We start from the raw sequence: 15,000 nt of genomic DNA, 5'->3' as shown, positions 1-15,000 counted from the left end.
GAGGACGAGGAGAATGGCGTGCTCTGTTAAAAAGATATAAAGGCTGATTGCTCAGAACCGTCGTCGGTGTTTGATCTTGACTTCACGCTCGCTGCGTTTGACTCCGTAGATGTCTCGTGTATTCCACCTCACGTCAGGTGTCGCATTTCCGAAAGTTTCTGAAAATTTCCTTCGTACTCGTGCGGCGCATAGTGATCACCGTGAAGCGCATTCCGGCTCATTCACGTTTAGCGACGCCCACAAAACTCCCTAAAAGGTGACGTGTGCAGACGGGGAGCACGGAACGAGCACCCCGGGTAAAGGCAGAGCAGTTTGACTACGATTACAGTTTTTATTTATTAAACACGTCATACTTTTTATCCATTTATAGTTACATCTAACGTTTGTGAAACCATCGAGTTCCTGTTCTCAGTAACATTATAGCAGCTTTGAATAGTCGTTCTCTCGACAGCCTCTCTTACTTCCTTACTTCCTTCCTTCCTTCCTTCCTTCCTTTTATCTCGCTCACATTGAAAAAAACACCTCAGAGCTTGTTACTGAGGAATCTCCTCTGACACTGGAGACTCCTTCCATAAACATCTCACACACGTTTCTCCTTGCCTTTAGAACGCTTCACTGTATCAGTAATTACACTCGTGTGCCTGTGCACGAGCTGTTACTATAGCAGCAATAATGTATTCGATCGAGTGCGTTAATATAATCCGACCAATCAGGATCCAGAATTCAGCACTGCTGTGGAGTGAGAGACGTTAGTGAGGTGTCGTCTCTCGCTTTTGTCCAGAAACAGAATATTTAATTGTTTTTTTTGTATTGTTTTTTTTTCTTTTCCCTCCTGGACAGCCTGCATCTACAGGAGACGACCGGGCCATGTGCTTCACCTGCAGCGTGTGTCTGGTCTGCTGGGAGCCTACCGATGAGCCATGGTAGGGGTTCATACACACTCGCACTCTAACGTGCTAACGGTAATAACAACAACAAAAGGCCCTTTAGCACTTTAAACCCCTGTGTGTTCTCAGGTCCGAGCACGAGCGCCACTCGCCCAACTGCCCCTTCGTCAAGGGAGAGCACACCCAGAACGTTCCTCTGTCCGTCACTCTGGCCACCAGCCCCGCCCAGTTCCCCAGCTCCGACTGCTCCGATAAGATCTCCTGCTACGGCTTCGGGAGCTGCCCGCACTTTCTCGCCACGGCCACCAAGAGAGGCAAGATCTGCGTCTGGGACGTGTCCAAGCTCATGAAGGTAGAGCGGAGACGTCTCTGAGACCTGAGACCGCTCCTTAAATCTCTCCGTACACATCGCCCTCATTATTACAGCAGCACATAAACAACACCTTTATATAGGAATATAATCTGTATTTTTATATGATCTCGTGCTCTCTCTCTCTCTCTCTCTCGCTTTATATATATATATATATATATATATATATATATATGTGTGTGTGTGTGTGTGTGTGTGTGTGTGTATATATATATATATATATATATATATATATATATATATATATATATATATATGTGTGTGTGTGTGTGTGTATATATATATATATATATATATATATATATGTATATATGTATATATATATATATATATATATATATATATATATATATGTATATATATATATATGTATATATGTATATATATATATATATATATGTATATATATATATATATGTATATATATATATATATATGTATATATATATATATATATATATATATATATATATATATATATAGAGAGAGAGAGAGAGAGAGTGAGAGAGATCATATAAAATATATATATATAGTATATATTCTTTTATTCTTTCTGTCTGTGGTGTATTTAATAAATTTAGAATGTTTATTCTTTGTTTTGGTCTTGATGTTTAAGGTTTGCCTTTAAACAGATTTTGAAAATAACATTGTTACTTTTAAATATACCTCAAAAATACAGGTTTATGTATTAAAGGAAATATATATACACATATACACACGTGTGTGTGTGTGTGTGTGTGTGTGTGTGTACTCTTTAATTTTAATAATTTTTTTTTGATTATATGACTAGTTTGATTTATATGGTTTTTTAAAAGCTTATTCAGGTATTAAATTATTCCTAGAATAATATTTAGTAATTATTTTATCATATAAGAATTTTATTTAAATAATTGTAATTCAATTTAGCTAATTATTTTGACAATAACGATGATGGTTTTATTTTTTTTATTATTATCAGGATTCTGTAAATGAGTCAGTTAATGAAGAATTTAAAAAATAGAAATAATATGAATAAAAAGTAAAATGAAGAGTGTTCAGCTCTGTATTCATCAGCTAACAGGTTTTCAGCGCTTGTGCAGGTTTTATCATGATCTGTGATGTCGCTGTACATGAACATCTGATTTAAATAAAGCCGAGTTATTTTCACACTCAGGAGGACGTGTGAACTTTCCACTCTGTAACTTCCTGAAAACAGATCAGCTGCTCAACTCGTCTCGCCTCATCTCGTCTCGCATCAGAACTACCTGCTTTTTATTTGAGTCATTATTCAGGGTCCTAGAGGCATGTTTAATGTGACTGTTAGTTAATTCATAAAATAATTCCAGCCATATAGGATTGATCATGAACTAGCCAATCATAGTGCAGGAGGGGCGGGGCTTGAGAAAAGGACAGTCACACTTAAAACCTTAAACTTTATAGTTTATTGTCTCACTCAGGATTGATCATCGTGTGTGTGTGTGTGTGTGTGTGTGTGTGTGTGTGTAGGTCCATTTAAAGTTCGAGGTGAACCCGTATGACCCAGCCATCCTCAGGCAGCTGATCCTGTCAGGAAGTGAACAGCAGAGCGTGTCTGGTTCTGATTCTCGCAGACCCACACTGGCCTGGCTCGAGGACGCGTCCAGCTGCTCGGACATCCCCAAACTGGAGGGGGACAGGTGACCCAATTCTACACACTCCTACACACTCCTACACACTCCTTCACACTTCTACACACTTCTCTACACAACCCTTTGCACTCCTGTACATGTCTACTCTCTTCTGCAATGCTCTACACACTTCCACACAAGATCCAGCTGCATATACATGTTGGATCACACAGAATTGAGGTAATATCATCGGAGTGGCGATTTGTCCTCCGTTTGAGGTAAAAACGTTCGACAGAGTTGCCAGATATTCTACACATCCATCCTAAAAACACCGAGAATTTTCTTTTTTACAGTTCGATTTCTCTCTCAAGTCTCTCATGTGGCTCATGTTGTGAAATGAAATATTACACCCGTTCATCTAATAGACACTATGTTCTGTTTTCCTGAAATAGCGTAATAAAAAAAGAGCTTTTATTTTTATATATTTTCCATTTACTTTAATCTGCAACTGCATTACATTAAGAGCTGAAAACAGCACGTAGAAAAGTCTTGTGTGTGCATTGCGATTCCCCGACTCTGATTTTATATCACATTAACCCTGTCTGTATTAAAGATAAAACATTTCTAATCCGGTTAAAAACTAATCCAGCTCTCGGGCGGGTTGGAAGAATTCAGTTCAGCCTCTTCAGGATAGGATACAACCCTTTTCTCTCAGCCGTCTTTTCCCTTGTGTATAATTAACTAACGCCATATTTAAACTTGTTTTATTCTTTTGCACAGTGATGATCAGTTGGAGGACTCTGACAGTGAGGAACAATCCAGATCCGAGTCTGTCACCGGTACGGAAAATACATTCATTCTGCATATTAACGTGAAATATTTATGCAATGCACGGTATTATTATTATTATTATTATTATTATTATTATTATTATTATTATTATTATTATTGTTTATTTATTTTTTTACATTTACAGTGTTATTATACTTGTTTATAATTAGTAAATAAAACATTTTAAGGACATTTGAATGTTTAACCTCCTACACAAGGGAATTAAAAAAAAAAGAATATTAATCATTAATATAATTTATAATAAATATTAAGTAATATCAACAGCCTTAGTAGACTGTCTGAATTCAATAATAATGGTTATTAAAACTCATTTAATTTTTATTACATTTTGCATTATTTTTTAATTTTTTTATTCTGTTCCCACCATTGTTTTTGTTTATTATTAATGAAATAATTTCCCCCGTTTACATAATGCTTATTATCCTATTAAAATGCTCATTTTCATAAGCCACAGTTCTGTGGAGTTTAAGGGGATAAATAAATATTAAATTATTTATTTTTCCAAGGTTTTTTTCTGCAAGGTATAATATGTACACAGTAGAAAGGAGAATTATCCCTGAGAGTGTGTGTGTGTGTGTGTGCGTGCTTTCAGGGCCGCTGGGTCCGAAGGAAAGCATGGAGGTGAGCGTGGGTGTGACGGCTCTGAGCGTTCTCCAGCAGCCTGAGAAGCTCCAGTGGGAGGTGGTAGCCAGTGTTCTGGAGGACACGGTTAAAGACCTTGAGGAACTGGGAGCGAACCCTCCTCATGCTCTCGGTCCCTCTAAAATAGACAAACCCATCAAGGACAAACCCGTCGAGCAGCACAACATTCCCTTCCCATGCTTGCTGGCCGGAGGTTTAATGAGCTACCGTTCGGCCGCCAGTTCTCCGATCGTGGCCCCGTCCCAATCCCATCGCCCCATGGAAAACCCGCTAAGGACTCCTACTCCGGCCCCTGAGGGTCTTTCACCCGATCAAGGGCCGATGGAGATCGAAACTTGCACCTTCCCCTCTGATCTGGGTTCTCCGGGTACGCTGGTTCGCCGGACGCTCCCGGTTCTCCTGCTCTACAGCATCAAAGAAGCGGACGAGAAGTCTCCTGGGAAAGTTTTCTCTCAAATGAACAATCTGATTGGGAAAGGGCTTCACGAGGAAGGCTTCACCGTTCCTCAGATCATCGAGATGGAGTTCGATACGCATGAGCAGCTTCTGCTCCAGGACCCACCCGTCACGTACATCCAGCAGTTCGCGGACGCGGCGGTCACGTTAGACGGAGAGAAGTGGAACTCGCCGAGACCGGGTACATTAGTGCAATGCCTTCGCCTCCCTAAATCCCTAGAGGACGAGAACCTTTATGTGGACTCCATCACTCCCTGCAGTGACGGTGCTCACCTGCTCGTCGTGCTGCAGCCCTTCTCTATCGAATCGCTCAACGCTATTAACCAGGTGGAGGCGCTGAACACGCTAAACCGCCTGCATTCCGCTCTGTGTCGAAGTCGGAAAGGCCAGACGATGACTAACGGACATCAGGGACACGCCGGCACATCTCAGAGCCAAACGCCGCTCATCCTGCCTCCTTTAGAGCAGCTGGAGCAGCCGCACTCCTCCAGGCCACTAGGGGGCAGTGGAGGGGGTGGATATTTGGCGCTCTACAAGCTGAACTACTCCACGCGCATTGTCACGCTCGAGGAGGAACCCGTGAAGGTCCAGCAGATCCGAGATCCCAGAGACTCCATCACGTCGCTGCTCCTGCTCCCGCCGGACGTGCTGGACGCGAGGGAGGACGATGCAGAGGAGACGTCCGAGGAGTCCACTCCGATGGGGGTGAAAAACGGTGCCGGGACGGGAATTCCGGCTCCGGCGGGATCAGGGAAGGAAAAGAGGTCCGATGTGACCGGATTGGGCCACTTGGTGGTCACGACGCAAGCAGGATACGTGATGATCCTGGACCTGTCCACTCTGGAGGTGCTGGCCAAAGTGGAACCGTCTAAGAAAGAAGGGATGGAAGAGGTGGATCCCTTTGTCTCCGTCACTTACTGCTCCGGCACGGATCGCCTGTGTGCCTGCACTAGAGGTAAACGCTGTGGGTACGCCAATGGGTCAAAGATTCCTTCAGATATTGTTATACACACTGCTATCTGTTTTGGAAATGATTTTTTTTCTCATTATTTGTTGAGATTTTTATATGTAAAAATAAGTGTGTGTGTGTGTGTGTGTGTGTGTGTGTGTGTATATACACACACAGTATCTCACAAAAGTGAGTACACCCCTCACCATGCCATGAGGTGCCATGTTGAACTTCCAGTGACCAGTATGAGGGAGTGTGAGAGCGAGGACACCAAATTTAACACATGTGCTCCCCATTCACACCCGAGACCTTGTAACACTAACAAGTCACATGACCCCGGGGAGGGAAAATGGCTAATTGGGCCCAATCTGGACATTTTCACTTAGGGGTGTACTCACTTTTGTTGCCAGCGGTTTAGACATTAATGTCTGTGTGTTGAGTTATTTTGAGGGGACAGTAAATTTACACTGTTACACAAGCTGTACACTCACTACTTTACACTGTAGCACAGTGTCATTTCTTCAGTGTGTCACATGAAAAGATTTCATCACATATTTACACAAATGTGAGGGGTGCACTCACTTCTGTGAGATACTGTATTTGTATGGGGGAGAGAGAGAGACAGCCAATCACGTTCAAATATGCAAATGCGGGCCGTACAGATCAGGGTTTATCCAGGAAGGTGGAGTGGTGTAGGATTGGGGGAATTTCCAGTGTTAACGTAATTAAAATAGTTATTTTGGAGAGGGAAAGAATGAAATTAAAATGATTTTATTAACCATGTGTACTTAGTCCTCTCTCTCTCTCTCTCTCTCTCTCTCTCTCTCTCTCTCTCTCTCCCCCTCTCTCTCTGTGTCTCTCTCTCTCTCTCTCTCTCCCTCTCTCTCTCTGTGTCTCTCTCTCTCTCTGTGTCTCTCTCTCTGTGTCTCTCTCTCTGTCTCTCTCTCTCTCTCTCTCTCTCTCTCTCTCTCTCTCTCTCTGTGTCTCTCTCTCTCTCTGTGTCTCTCTCTCTGTGTCTCTCTCTCTGTCTCTCTCTCTCTCTCTCTCTCTCTGTATCCATATCTCTCTCTCTGTGTCTCTGTCTCTCTCTCTGTCTCTGTCTCTCTCTCTGTCTCTCTCTCTCTCTCTCTCTCTCTCTCTCTCTCTCTCTCTCTCTGTCTCTCTCTCTGTGTCTCTGTCTCTCTTTCTCTCTGTTTCTCTCTCTGTCTCTCTCTCTCTGTTTTTCTCTCTGTCTCTCTCTCTCTCTCTCTGTGTCTCTGTCTCTCTCTCTGTGTCTCTGTCTCTCTCTCTCTGTCTCTCTCTCTCGCTCTCTCTGTCTCTCTCTCTGTGTCTCTCTCTCTGTCTCTCTCTCTCTCTGTCTCTCTCTCTCTCTCTGTCTCTCTCTCTCTGTATGTTTATTTCCTGCATTTGTGCAGCTTTTAAATATGCAGAGAGGTATCTCACAAATGAGGGTGTGTGTGTGTGTGTGTGTGTGTGTGTGTGTGTGTGTGTGTGTGTGTGAGGGTGTGTCCATAAAGGGAAATTTCATCCAACCACCATGATGTATCACCTCGATGTTCTAGTTTCTGATGAAATCACAGTCAGTATTTCACATGTTGTGAAGAAGTGTTTTCTGTGTGTTCAGCACAGTGAATAAAGAACTTTTCTCCTCTGTAAGGTGGAGAGCTTCATTTCCTTCAAATTGGAGGTGTGTGTGACGATATTGATGATGCCGACATTTTTGTCGATGGCCCCGTTTCTAAAGGGGTCGAGCAGCTACTGGAGGGAGCCAAACCCTCGTCTAATCCATCGAGCCCCGGCATCACAGGTACCACGCGTCACACGTGCATCGTCTCCTGGGAGCGCTAACTAGCCATCAGGATACAGCAGACTCATTCTGTGTGTGTGTGTGTGTGTGTAGGAGTTGACCTCCTGGTGGAGCAGCCCCTGAGCGTGGAGACGCTGTCCTCGCTGGTGGAGCTGACGCGCTTCGAGACGTTAACGCCACGCTTCTCGGCCACGGTGCCGCCCTGCTGGGTGGAGGTGCAGCAGGAGCAGCAGCAGAGGCGCCACCCTCAACACCTCCACCAACAACACCATGGAGACGCCGCACAGCACACGCGCACCTGGAAACTACAGAGCGACAGGTACACACGCACGCACACACAGGTTTATTAATGATTAGTGTTATTAGCCTGAGCAAATCCTCTCATTAACCCTGACCGTCTCGCTCTGATTTCAGCACCAGCTGGGACGAGCACGTGTTCGAGCTGGTCCTGCCCAAAGCCTGCATGGTGGGACACGTGGACTTCAAGTTTGTGCTCAACACCAGTATCACCAACATTCCTCAGATCCAGGTCACGCTGCTGAAGAACAAAGCGCCCGGACTTGGAAAGGGCAGCGGTGAGGATGAGACACACGACTCTATGGCTGTGATGTAGCCCAGGATCTTATCCTCGTATTATCCTGAGATTATCCTCAAATTAATCACAGATTGTTCTGAGATTATCCTTACATTAACCTCTGATTATCCTGAGATTATCCTTACATTAGCTGCAGATTATCTTGAGGTTTTCCTCACTTTATCCTCAGATTATTATAAATTAGACTTTAATATTTTCCAGTTTCTTGATGTTGCTCTGTTCCCTGCAGCATTAGATAGAATAAATAAAACACTGAATTTTGAACTTGCATATTTAAAACAATGAAATCAAACTTTTTGTATGGTGAAATAAAAACAAACAGATTTTCAGATGTTTATCTGTTTTACTACTAATCATTATTATTATTATTATTATTATTATTATTATTATCATCATTATTCTTATTATTCTTATTATGTATGCTCCTCCCTCAGAGTCAGCAGTAGATCGTCAGATCGTCTTCCCCCTGTCTCACTCGCTGCAGACGAACGGTGAGAGGAACGGTCAGCCTCTACTGCACGACTTCACCGATGACATCCCGATCATGGACATCGAGGAGACCGGGGGTACTGGACACACACACACACACACACACACACACACACACACACACACACACACACACACATTCAGCTCCCCGTGTAGCTAAAGAAACAGTTTGGTCTTGTGTTCACCTGGACGTTTGGCGTCTGAAGTATTTTTACACCTGAGCTACAAGTAATGGCAAATTAAACAGAACTATTTATAAATTCTTTTCAGGTAATGGTCACACTTTATCCATGATGCTTAAACCTCATTTAATTTATTTATATATTACACACACACACACACACACGAAAGTTTATGAACCCTTTTCTCACAAGTCCTAAAAGTAGATAAAGAGATCCCAATTAAACAAATGAGACAAAAATATATTACACGTTATAATGTGAGAGAGGCTTTTAGTTGGTTGGAAGTTCCCCTGGGTTCCTCTGTGACCTCGTGGACTATTACACGTCTTTCTAGATGATATTTTTATCTCGTGTGTTTAATTGGGTTCTCTTTATCTTCTTTTAGGACTCGTGTGAAATTCTGATGTTTTCGGTCATGTCTAACTGAAAACATATTTCCTCCTCGTGTGTTGTAGGATCCAGACTGTGTCCGTTCCTGGAGGACCATAAAGAGGACATCCTGTGTGGTCCCGTGTGGTTGGCCAGCGGTCTCGACCTCTCGGGTCACGCCGGGATGCTGAGCCTCACCAGCCCCAAACTCGTTAAAGGTACGGTCCACTTTAAACAACTGAAACGTCTCGTTTTGTCTCACTGTGTCTCGTGCTGTCTCGTTCACCTTCATCCTGTCTCGCTGTGTGTACAGGCATGGCAGGAGGAAAGTACCGATCGTTCCTGGTCCATATAAAGGCGGTGTGTGAGAAGGGACCTGAGGAGAGTCCACGCCGAATCGTGCGCATGACTCCCACCAAACCACAGTGCAGCAACAAAACACACTCGCTTTCCTCCCTACTTCAGAAAGCACAGGCATCCAAGGTGTATACACACACACACACACACACACACACAGAGAATACATGCATCATATAGTGTTCAGTACACCAGGCTTTTGTATATATAATATATCTTATTTAAATACGCTGTATTTCTGTTTGTAACGTAAACGTGTTTTCAGGAAAAGGCCTCCACGTCCAAATCTGATCCTCAGGTGGCCTCGAAAAAACTGGATAACCTGCGGGGCTGTGACCTGCTGCTGGAGGTCTCCATCACCATCAGGAGGTTTAAGAAGACGTCCGTACCCAAAGAGAGGTCTGTTAGCTGTAGTTCAGTTTAAAAACAAAAAAAATGGCCGCTTCTCTACGACGCTTGTAGGCGTGGCCTGTTCCAAAACCTTCATAACACATTCCTCCGCCTCGCTTCCATGGTGAGTGCTTCCTCAGGAAATGTATGTGTGTGTGTGTTGTGTGTGTATAGAGTGCAGCGGTGTGCGATGCTGCAGTTCCCCGAGCTGCAGGAGAGGCTGCTGTCCGCGCTGTGCGAGCGCAGCGAGGAGAACTCTCCCTCAGAACACGGCCAGAGCCTCATCCTCGACGTCCTCTGCTGGCTAGCCGGGGTTTACGCTAACGGCCCCTGCAGGTACTTTCACGTTTTACACGTTAACCTCGTCCTAATATATCACCGTTTCACATGCCGGACACGGAATAACACACACACCGCTGATAAAAATTTAACGAAGATATTTTTCTACACGCGTCTTGTGTGTGTGAATGTTTGCGTGTGACGAACCGAACTAAAAAAAAAATTTCCACGGAGCGCGTCCCTGACTCGGCTTGTTTGCATGTAGCGACGCCCACAAAACTCCATAAAAGGTAAAGTGCACGGGCAGCTTCAGCATGAAACGAGCGATCAGGGTGAAGACTGAAAAAACTGATGTGGAGCTTATTTTTACTCACTGCCATGCTAATAAAAATATTTATTATTATTATTATTATTAAATCCTCCGTCAGCTGTGCTTCTTACTGATGAATGCAGGCACACTGTTTCTCGAGTAGGGGCGTGTGTGTGTGTGTGTGTGTGTGTGTGTGTGTGTGTGGGGGGGTTGTTTTTCTCTCTGTAACGTATTTTTGTCCTTGCAGCCTTAAAGACGGGAAGGAGGGGCTTCAGACCAAAACCAGGAAGCGTCTGGGCGATATCGTCCGCGTGTGTTTTTTCCAAGCGGGTCGCAGCATCGCTCACAAATGCGCCCGCTTTCTTGCACTGTGTATAAGGTCAGTTCTCTCATACTGCACCTTTATTTCTACACCCATCATCACTATATGTTTTTGTGTGTGTGTGTGTGTGTGTGTGTGTGTGTGTGTGTGTGTGTGTGTGTGTGTGTGTGTGTGTGTCATTTCTGGCCCTGAAATCAGCACTCATTATTATAAAGCTTTACAAAAATGAGACCTGATGTATTTTTAATGCCAGTTTATACTCCTTTATATTCCTGACTGGAAGAATATTACAGCGGGATTTCTCAAAATGTTGGATTTATATTCGATTTTATTCCTCGGACTGATATAGAAACCATTTTCTGGATTTAAACACTGAACAGAATTGTTTCAGGGAATAATTACAGTTGTAGCTTCATCCGGACTCCAGATTTGGGGTTAAAACACATGAATAAATGTCACTTTATGAACGAGCATGAAGGAAATGCTTTTATTTGTACGATCAGACGTGATAGTGTGATATTTTTCAGATATTAAAAAATCTATAAAAATTATTATTCACCTGAATAAACAGTAGCATAACATTTTATCTGTAAAATAAAATAAAGCTAGCATTCAGCTAAACACACACATTAGCTAGCAAGAAGTATTGTGATAGCTTCATCATTACTATTACTATTATTATTACTATTATTATTATTATTATTATTATTATTATTATTATTAGGAATAGTTGCAAACTGACTGGAAGCACCTTAATGGTTAAGTGTAAATGGTACTAATTTGTAGTAATGATTTTTTGGTGATTATTTCCCCCGGGTTTTCTCTGTCCTTCAACTCGGCACTTTATTCTTTTATTCATCGTAATGTAAATAAACACTGCTCACGTTTCTGTTTGAGCTCAGTGCTCAGGTGACTCTGAATGTGTTGTAACGTGTGTGTGTGTGTGTGTGTGTGTGTGTGTGTGTGTGTGCAGTAATGGTAAAGGCGAGGTGAATCAGCAGGGTTTCGGTCAGGCGCTGTTAAAGGCCCTGCTGGATAACATGCCGTATTTACCTGCAGCAGCTACGGGAGGTAACCACTTTTATTTCCTTTTTATTGTTGAGATAGTTTCTGATTAGTGTCGAGTGTGTTTCTATCGGCTTAAACTCTCATCTCATTCTCACAGTCTGTACAAATACAATTACACACCATTATAAAAACACACTGGATACAGACACTGGAGACTCCTTCCATAAATGTGAAATAAATGTCTCCTTATAGAAGACTGTGTGTAAGAGTGTGTGTGTGTGTGTGTGTGTGTGTGTGTAGGTTCTGTGTACTGGTACTTCGTGCTGTTGAACTATGTGAAAGATGAAGACCTGGCGAGCTGCAGTACGGCCTGCGCGTCTCTCCTGACGGCGGCGTCGCGGCAGCTTCAGGAGCGTCTCACTCCGCTAGAGGCTCTGCTACAGACCAGGTCAGAGAACTCTCGCCACATCCTCTCACACTCGCACCGCGCTCACGCCAGCAGGTGATGAGTCTCACGTGTCGCTTTATAGTGTGTGTGTGTGTGTGTCGTGGGTGTGTAGCGACTGCTGTTTGTGGGCGTGTCGGCAGAAAACGAACATGTGTTTGTGTGTACAGGTACGGCCTGTACGGCTCCCCGTTCGACCCGGTTCTCTTCGATCTGGAGGTGAGCGGATCTTCCTGTAAGAACTCGTACAGCAGCAGCATCGGAGTTCAGTCAGATGAGATCGACCTGTCGGACATTCTCTCAGGTACACACACACGCACACATCTCGCTAGACCTGGTGAATGGAAGGATTATTGTAATATGTGTGTGTGTGTGTGTGTGTGTGTGTGTGTGTGTGTGTGTGTAGGGAACGGTAAAGTGAGCGGTTGCGGTGCTGAAGGAAGCTTCACGTCTCTCACCGGCCTGCTGGAGGTAGAACCTTTGCACTTTACCTGCGTGTCCACCAGCGACGGAACCCGAGTGGAGAGGGACGATGCAAGTATGTTCACCGGTACAGAACTCTCTCTTTATTCCTCACACATCTGCGCTTCCTTACTCCGGCTTGTGTTTTATATCGCACTGTTTACACTCTTACAGTACTCGTTTGTCTCGTTTTGAAAGTAGAACCCTTTTAGGAGACCAACACTAATTAATTATCCCGTTCAGTAATCTAGAACCCTTTAACTGTTTGACTCACACAATACACACCCAGTTCTCGCTCAGAAATACACCAGAAAAGTGTCTCCCTCAAATAAAAACGCACAATGAGCCAATCAGCACATGAATCTGGATTGATTGACCGCTCTGGAAGCCCCACCCACTTCCCCCATCTCTCATCTGTAATGTTTCAGATGGTGTAAATAATAATAGATAATAATAATAAAGCCTGTGAATAATTAATACTTTATATACAGAGCTGGTTCAGAATCTCCTACGCTTTATAGACGTGTAATAACAGAGAAGTGTGTCCTGGGAGTTTGACCTTTGACCTGTTGCAGTGAGCACATTCGGGGTGACCCCCAGCGTGGCGGGGTTATCGGGGAGCACGGTGGGAGAAGCGTCTACAGCTCTGAGCTCGGCTGCGCAGGTGGCTCTGCAGTCGCTCTCCCACGCCATGGTGTCTGCAGAACAACAGCTGCAGGTTCTGCAGGAGAAACAACAACAACTGCTCAAACTGCAGCAACAGGTGTCTTTCTCACACACTCACTCACACGCACACTCTCTCACACACACACACACACACACACAGTCTCTCACACACACACTCACACACACAACACACTAAATGGGTTTCAGACTCTAAAGGAGTGCTGATTAATGTGTATTTATGGAGCGCGTGTGTGTGTGTGTGTGTGTGTGTGTGTGTGTGTGTGTGTGCGTTTGTGTGTGTGTTTGGCGGAACAGAAGGCCAAGCTGGAGGCGAAGCTCCACCAGACATCATCAGTGGCGGTGCAGCCTCACAGCTCCGTGGTGTCCAACTCCTCCGGAGCTCCCGGCTTCTTCATCCATCCCAGCGATGTGATCCCGCCCACTCCCAAAACCACGCCCCTCTTCATGACTCCACCCCTGACCCCACCCAACGAGGCAGTGAGTGCAGCCATCGGGGCGGAACTTGCACAGCTGTTCCCCAACAACATCATTGACCCGGCTCCGCCCACTACACACACGCACAGCAAGAATGCACACAAGACCAAACCGGTTAGTACACACACACACAGAGTAGTGATGTGTTGTGTAGTGGTGTGTGTTACAGTGTGTAATAACAGCTGTTGTGTGTTGTGTTAGAACCCGATGGGCAGCGGTCTGGCGTTGGCCATTTCTCAGGCCTCACACTTCCTCCAGCCTCCACCTCACCAGTCCATCATCATCGAGCGCATGCACTCGGGTCAGTACTTTATACCCTCACTCACTCACTGAGCCTGAGTCACACCGGCCTGGGGCAGAGCTTATAACTCAGACTCTCTCTCTGCATCGGACTCGGACCACAACTCTGATTCGAACTTGGATTCACTCACACAATTGCATTCAAGCTCTGATTTTCTCTTAGAAGCGGAATATAACTGCGTGTGTGTGTGTGCATGTGCAGGAGCGCGGCGGTTCGTGACGCTGGATTTCGGACGTCCCGTGTTGCTGACCGACGCTCTGATCCCCACGTGCGCTGACTTGGCGTCTCTGTCCATCGACATCTGGACTCTGGGTGAGGAGGTGGACGGACGCAGGCTGGTGGTGGCGACGGACATCAGCACACACTCACTCATCCTCCACGACCTGCTGCCTCCACCTGTCTGCAGGTTCATGAAGGTAAAATCACACACACACACACACACACACACACACACACACACCCCAACAGAGGACTGGGCGTGGCACAGAAACAAGACTATCGTCCAAATCTAACTTCTTTCATCTGCCCTTTTTTCCTTTCCAGATCACAGTGATTGGACGCTACGGGAGCACCAACGCACGTGCCAAGATCCCGCTAGGATTCTACTATGGCCACACCTACATCCTGCCATGGGAGAGCGAGCTGAAGCTGATGAACGACCCGCTGAGGTCCGAGAGCGACACGTTCAGCCAGCCAGAGCTCGAACAGCACCTCGCCATGATGGTGGCCCTGCAGGAGGACATCCAGTGCAGGTCAGGACCGGAGCACACCGGGCGGAGTT

The 15,000-nt window shown here is 44.8% G+C and overlaps 1 protein-coding gene across 9 annotated transcripts in view; it reads left to right on the top strand.

Annotated features, from left to right (window-relative positions):
* birc6 (baculoviral IAP repeat containing 6) overlaps window positions 1-15,000 on the top strand; it is an 88,194-nt gene that overhangs the window by 15,869 nt on the left and 57,325 nt on the right. For 6 of the 9 annotated variants that reach the window (XM_053682495.1, XM_053682501.1, XM_053682499.1 and 3 more), the window contains exons 6-28: window positions 841-923; window positions 1,017-1,239; window positions 2,743-2,912; window positions 3,624-3,682; window positions 4,288-5,748; window positions 7,400-7,549; window positions 7,643-7,868; window positions 7,964-8,124; window positions 8,579-8,710; window positions 9,271-9,402; window positions 9,498-9,667; window positions 9,807-9,940; window positions 10,106-10,267; window positions 10,768-10,899; window positions 11,816-11,913; window positions 12,151-12,298; window positions 12,466-12,599; window positions 12,702-12,845; window positions 13,333-13,520; window positions 13,739-14,032; window positions 14,120-14,219; window positions 14,421-14,635; window positions 14,763-14,971. In XM_053682495.1, coding sequence (XP_053538470.1) covers window positions 841-923; window positions 1,017-1,239; window positions 2,743-2,912; window positions 3,624-3,682; window positions 4,288-5,748; window positions 7,400-7,549; window positions 7,643-7,868; window positions 7,964-8,124; window positions 8,579-8,710; window positions 9,271-9,402; window positions 9,498-9,667; window positions 9,807-9,940; window positions 10,106-10,267; window positions 10,768-10,899; window positions 11,816-11,913; window positions 12,151-12,298; window positions 12,466-12,599; window positions 12,702-12,845; window positions 13,333-13,520; window positions 13,739-14,032; window positions 14,120-14,219; window positions 14,421-14,635; window positions 14,763-14,971 — 4,925 coding nt within the window. The remainder of the gene's footprint in view (window positions 1-840; window positions 924-1,016; window positions 1,240-2,742; window positions 2,913-3,623; window positions 3,683-4,287; window positions 5,749-7,399; window positions 7,550-7,642; window positions 7,869-7,963; window positions 8,125-8,578; window positions 8,711-9,270; window positions 9,403-9,497; window positions 9,668-9,806; window positions 9,941-10,105; window positions 10,268-10,767; window positions 10,900-11,815; window positions 11,914-12,150; window positions 12,299-12,465; window positions 12,600-12,701; window positions 12,846-13,332; window positions 13,521-13,738; window positions 14,033-14,119; window positions 14,220-14,420; window positions 14,636-14,762; window positions 14,972-15,000) is intronic. The other 3 variants (XM_053682502.1, XM_053682498.1, XM_053682496.1) reach the window with 2 other exon arrangements.

The sequence above is a fragment of the Ictalurus punctatus genome, chromosome 9 (genome assembly GCF_001660625.3).
Source record: "Ictalurus punctatus breed USDA103 chromosome 9, Coco_2.0, whole genome shotgun sequence".
Classification (NCBI taxonomy): Eukaryota; Metazoa; Chordata; class Actinopteri; order Siluriformes; family Ictaluridae; genus Ictalurus; species Ictalurus punctatus.
Note: the sequence above shows the minus strand (reverse complement) of the source record. Positions and strands in the feature narration are given on the sequence as shown.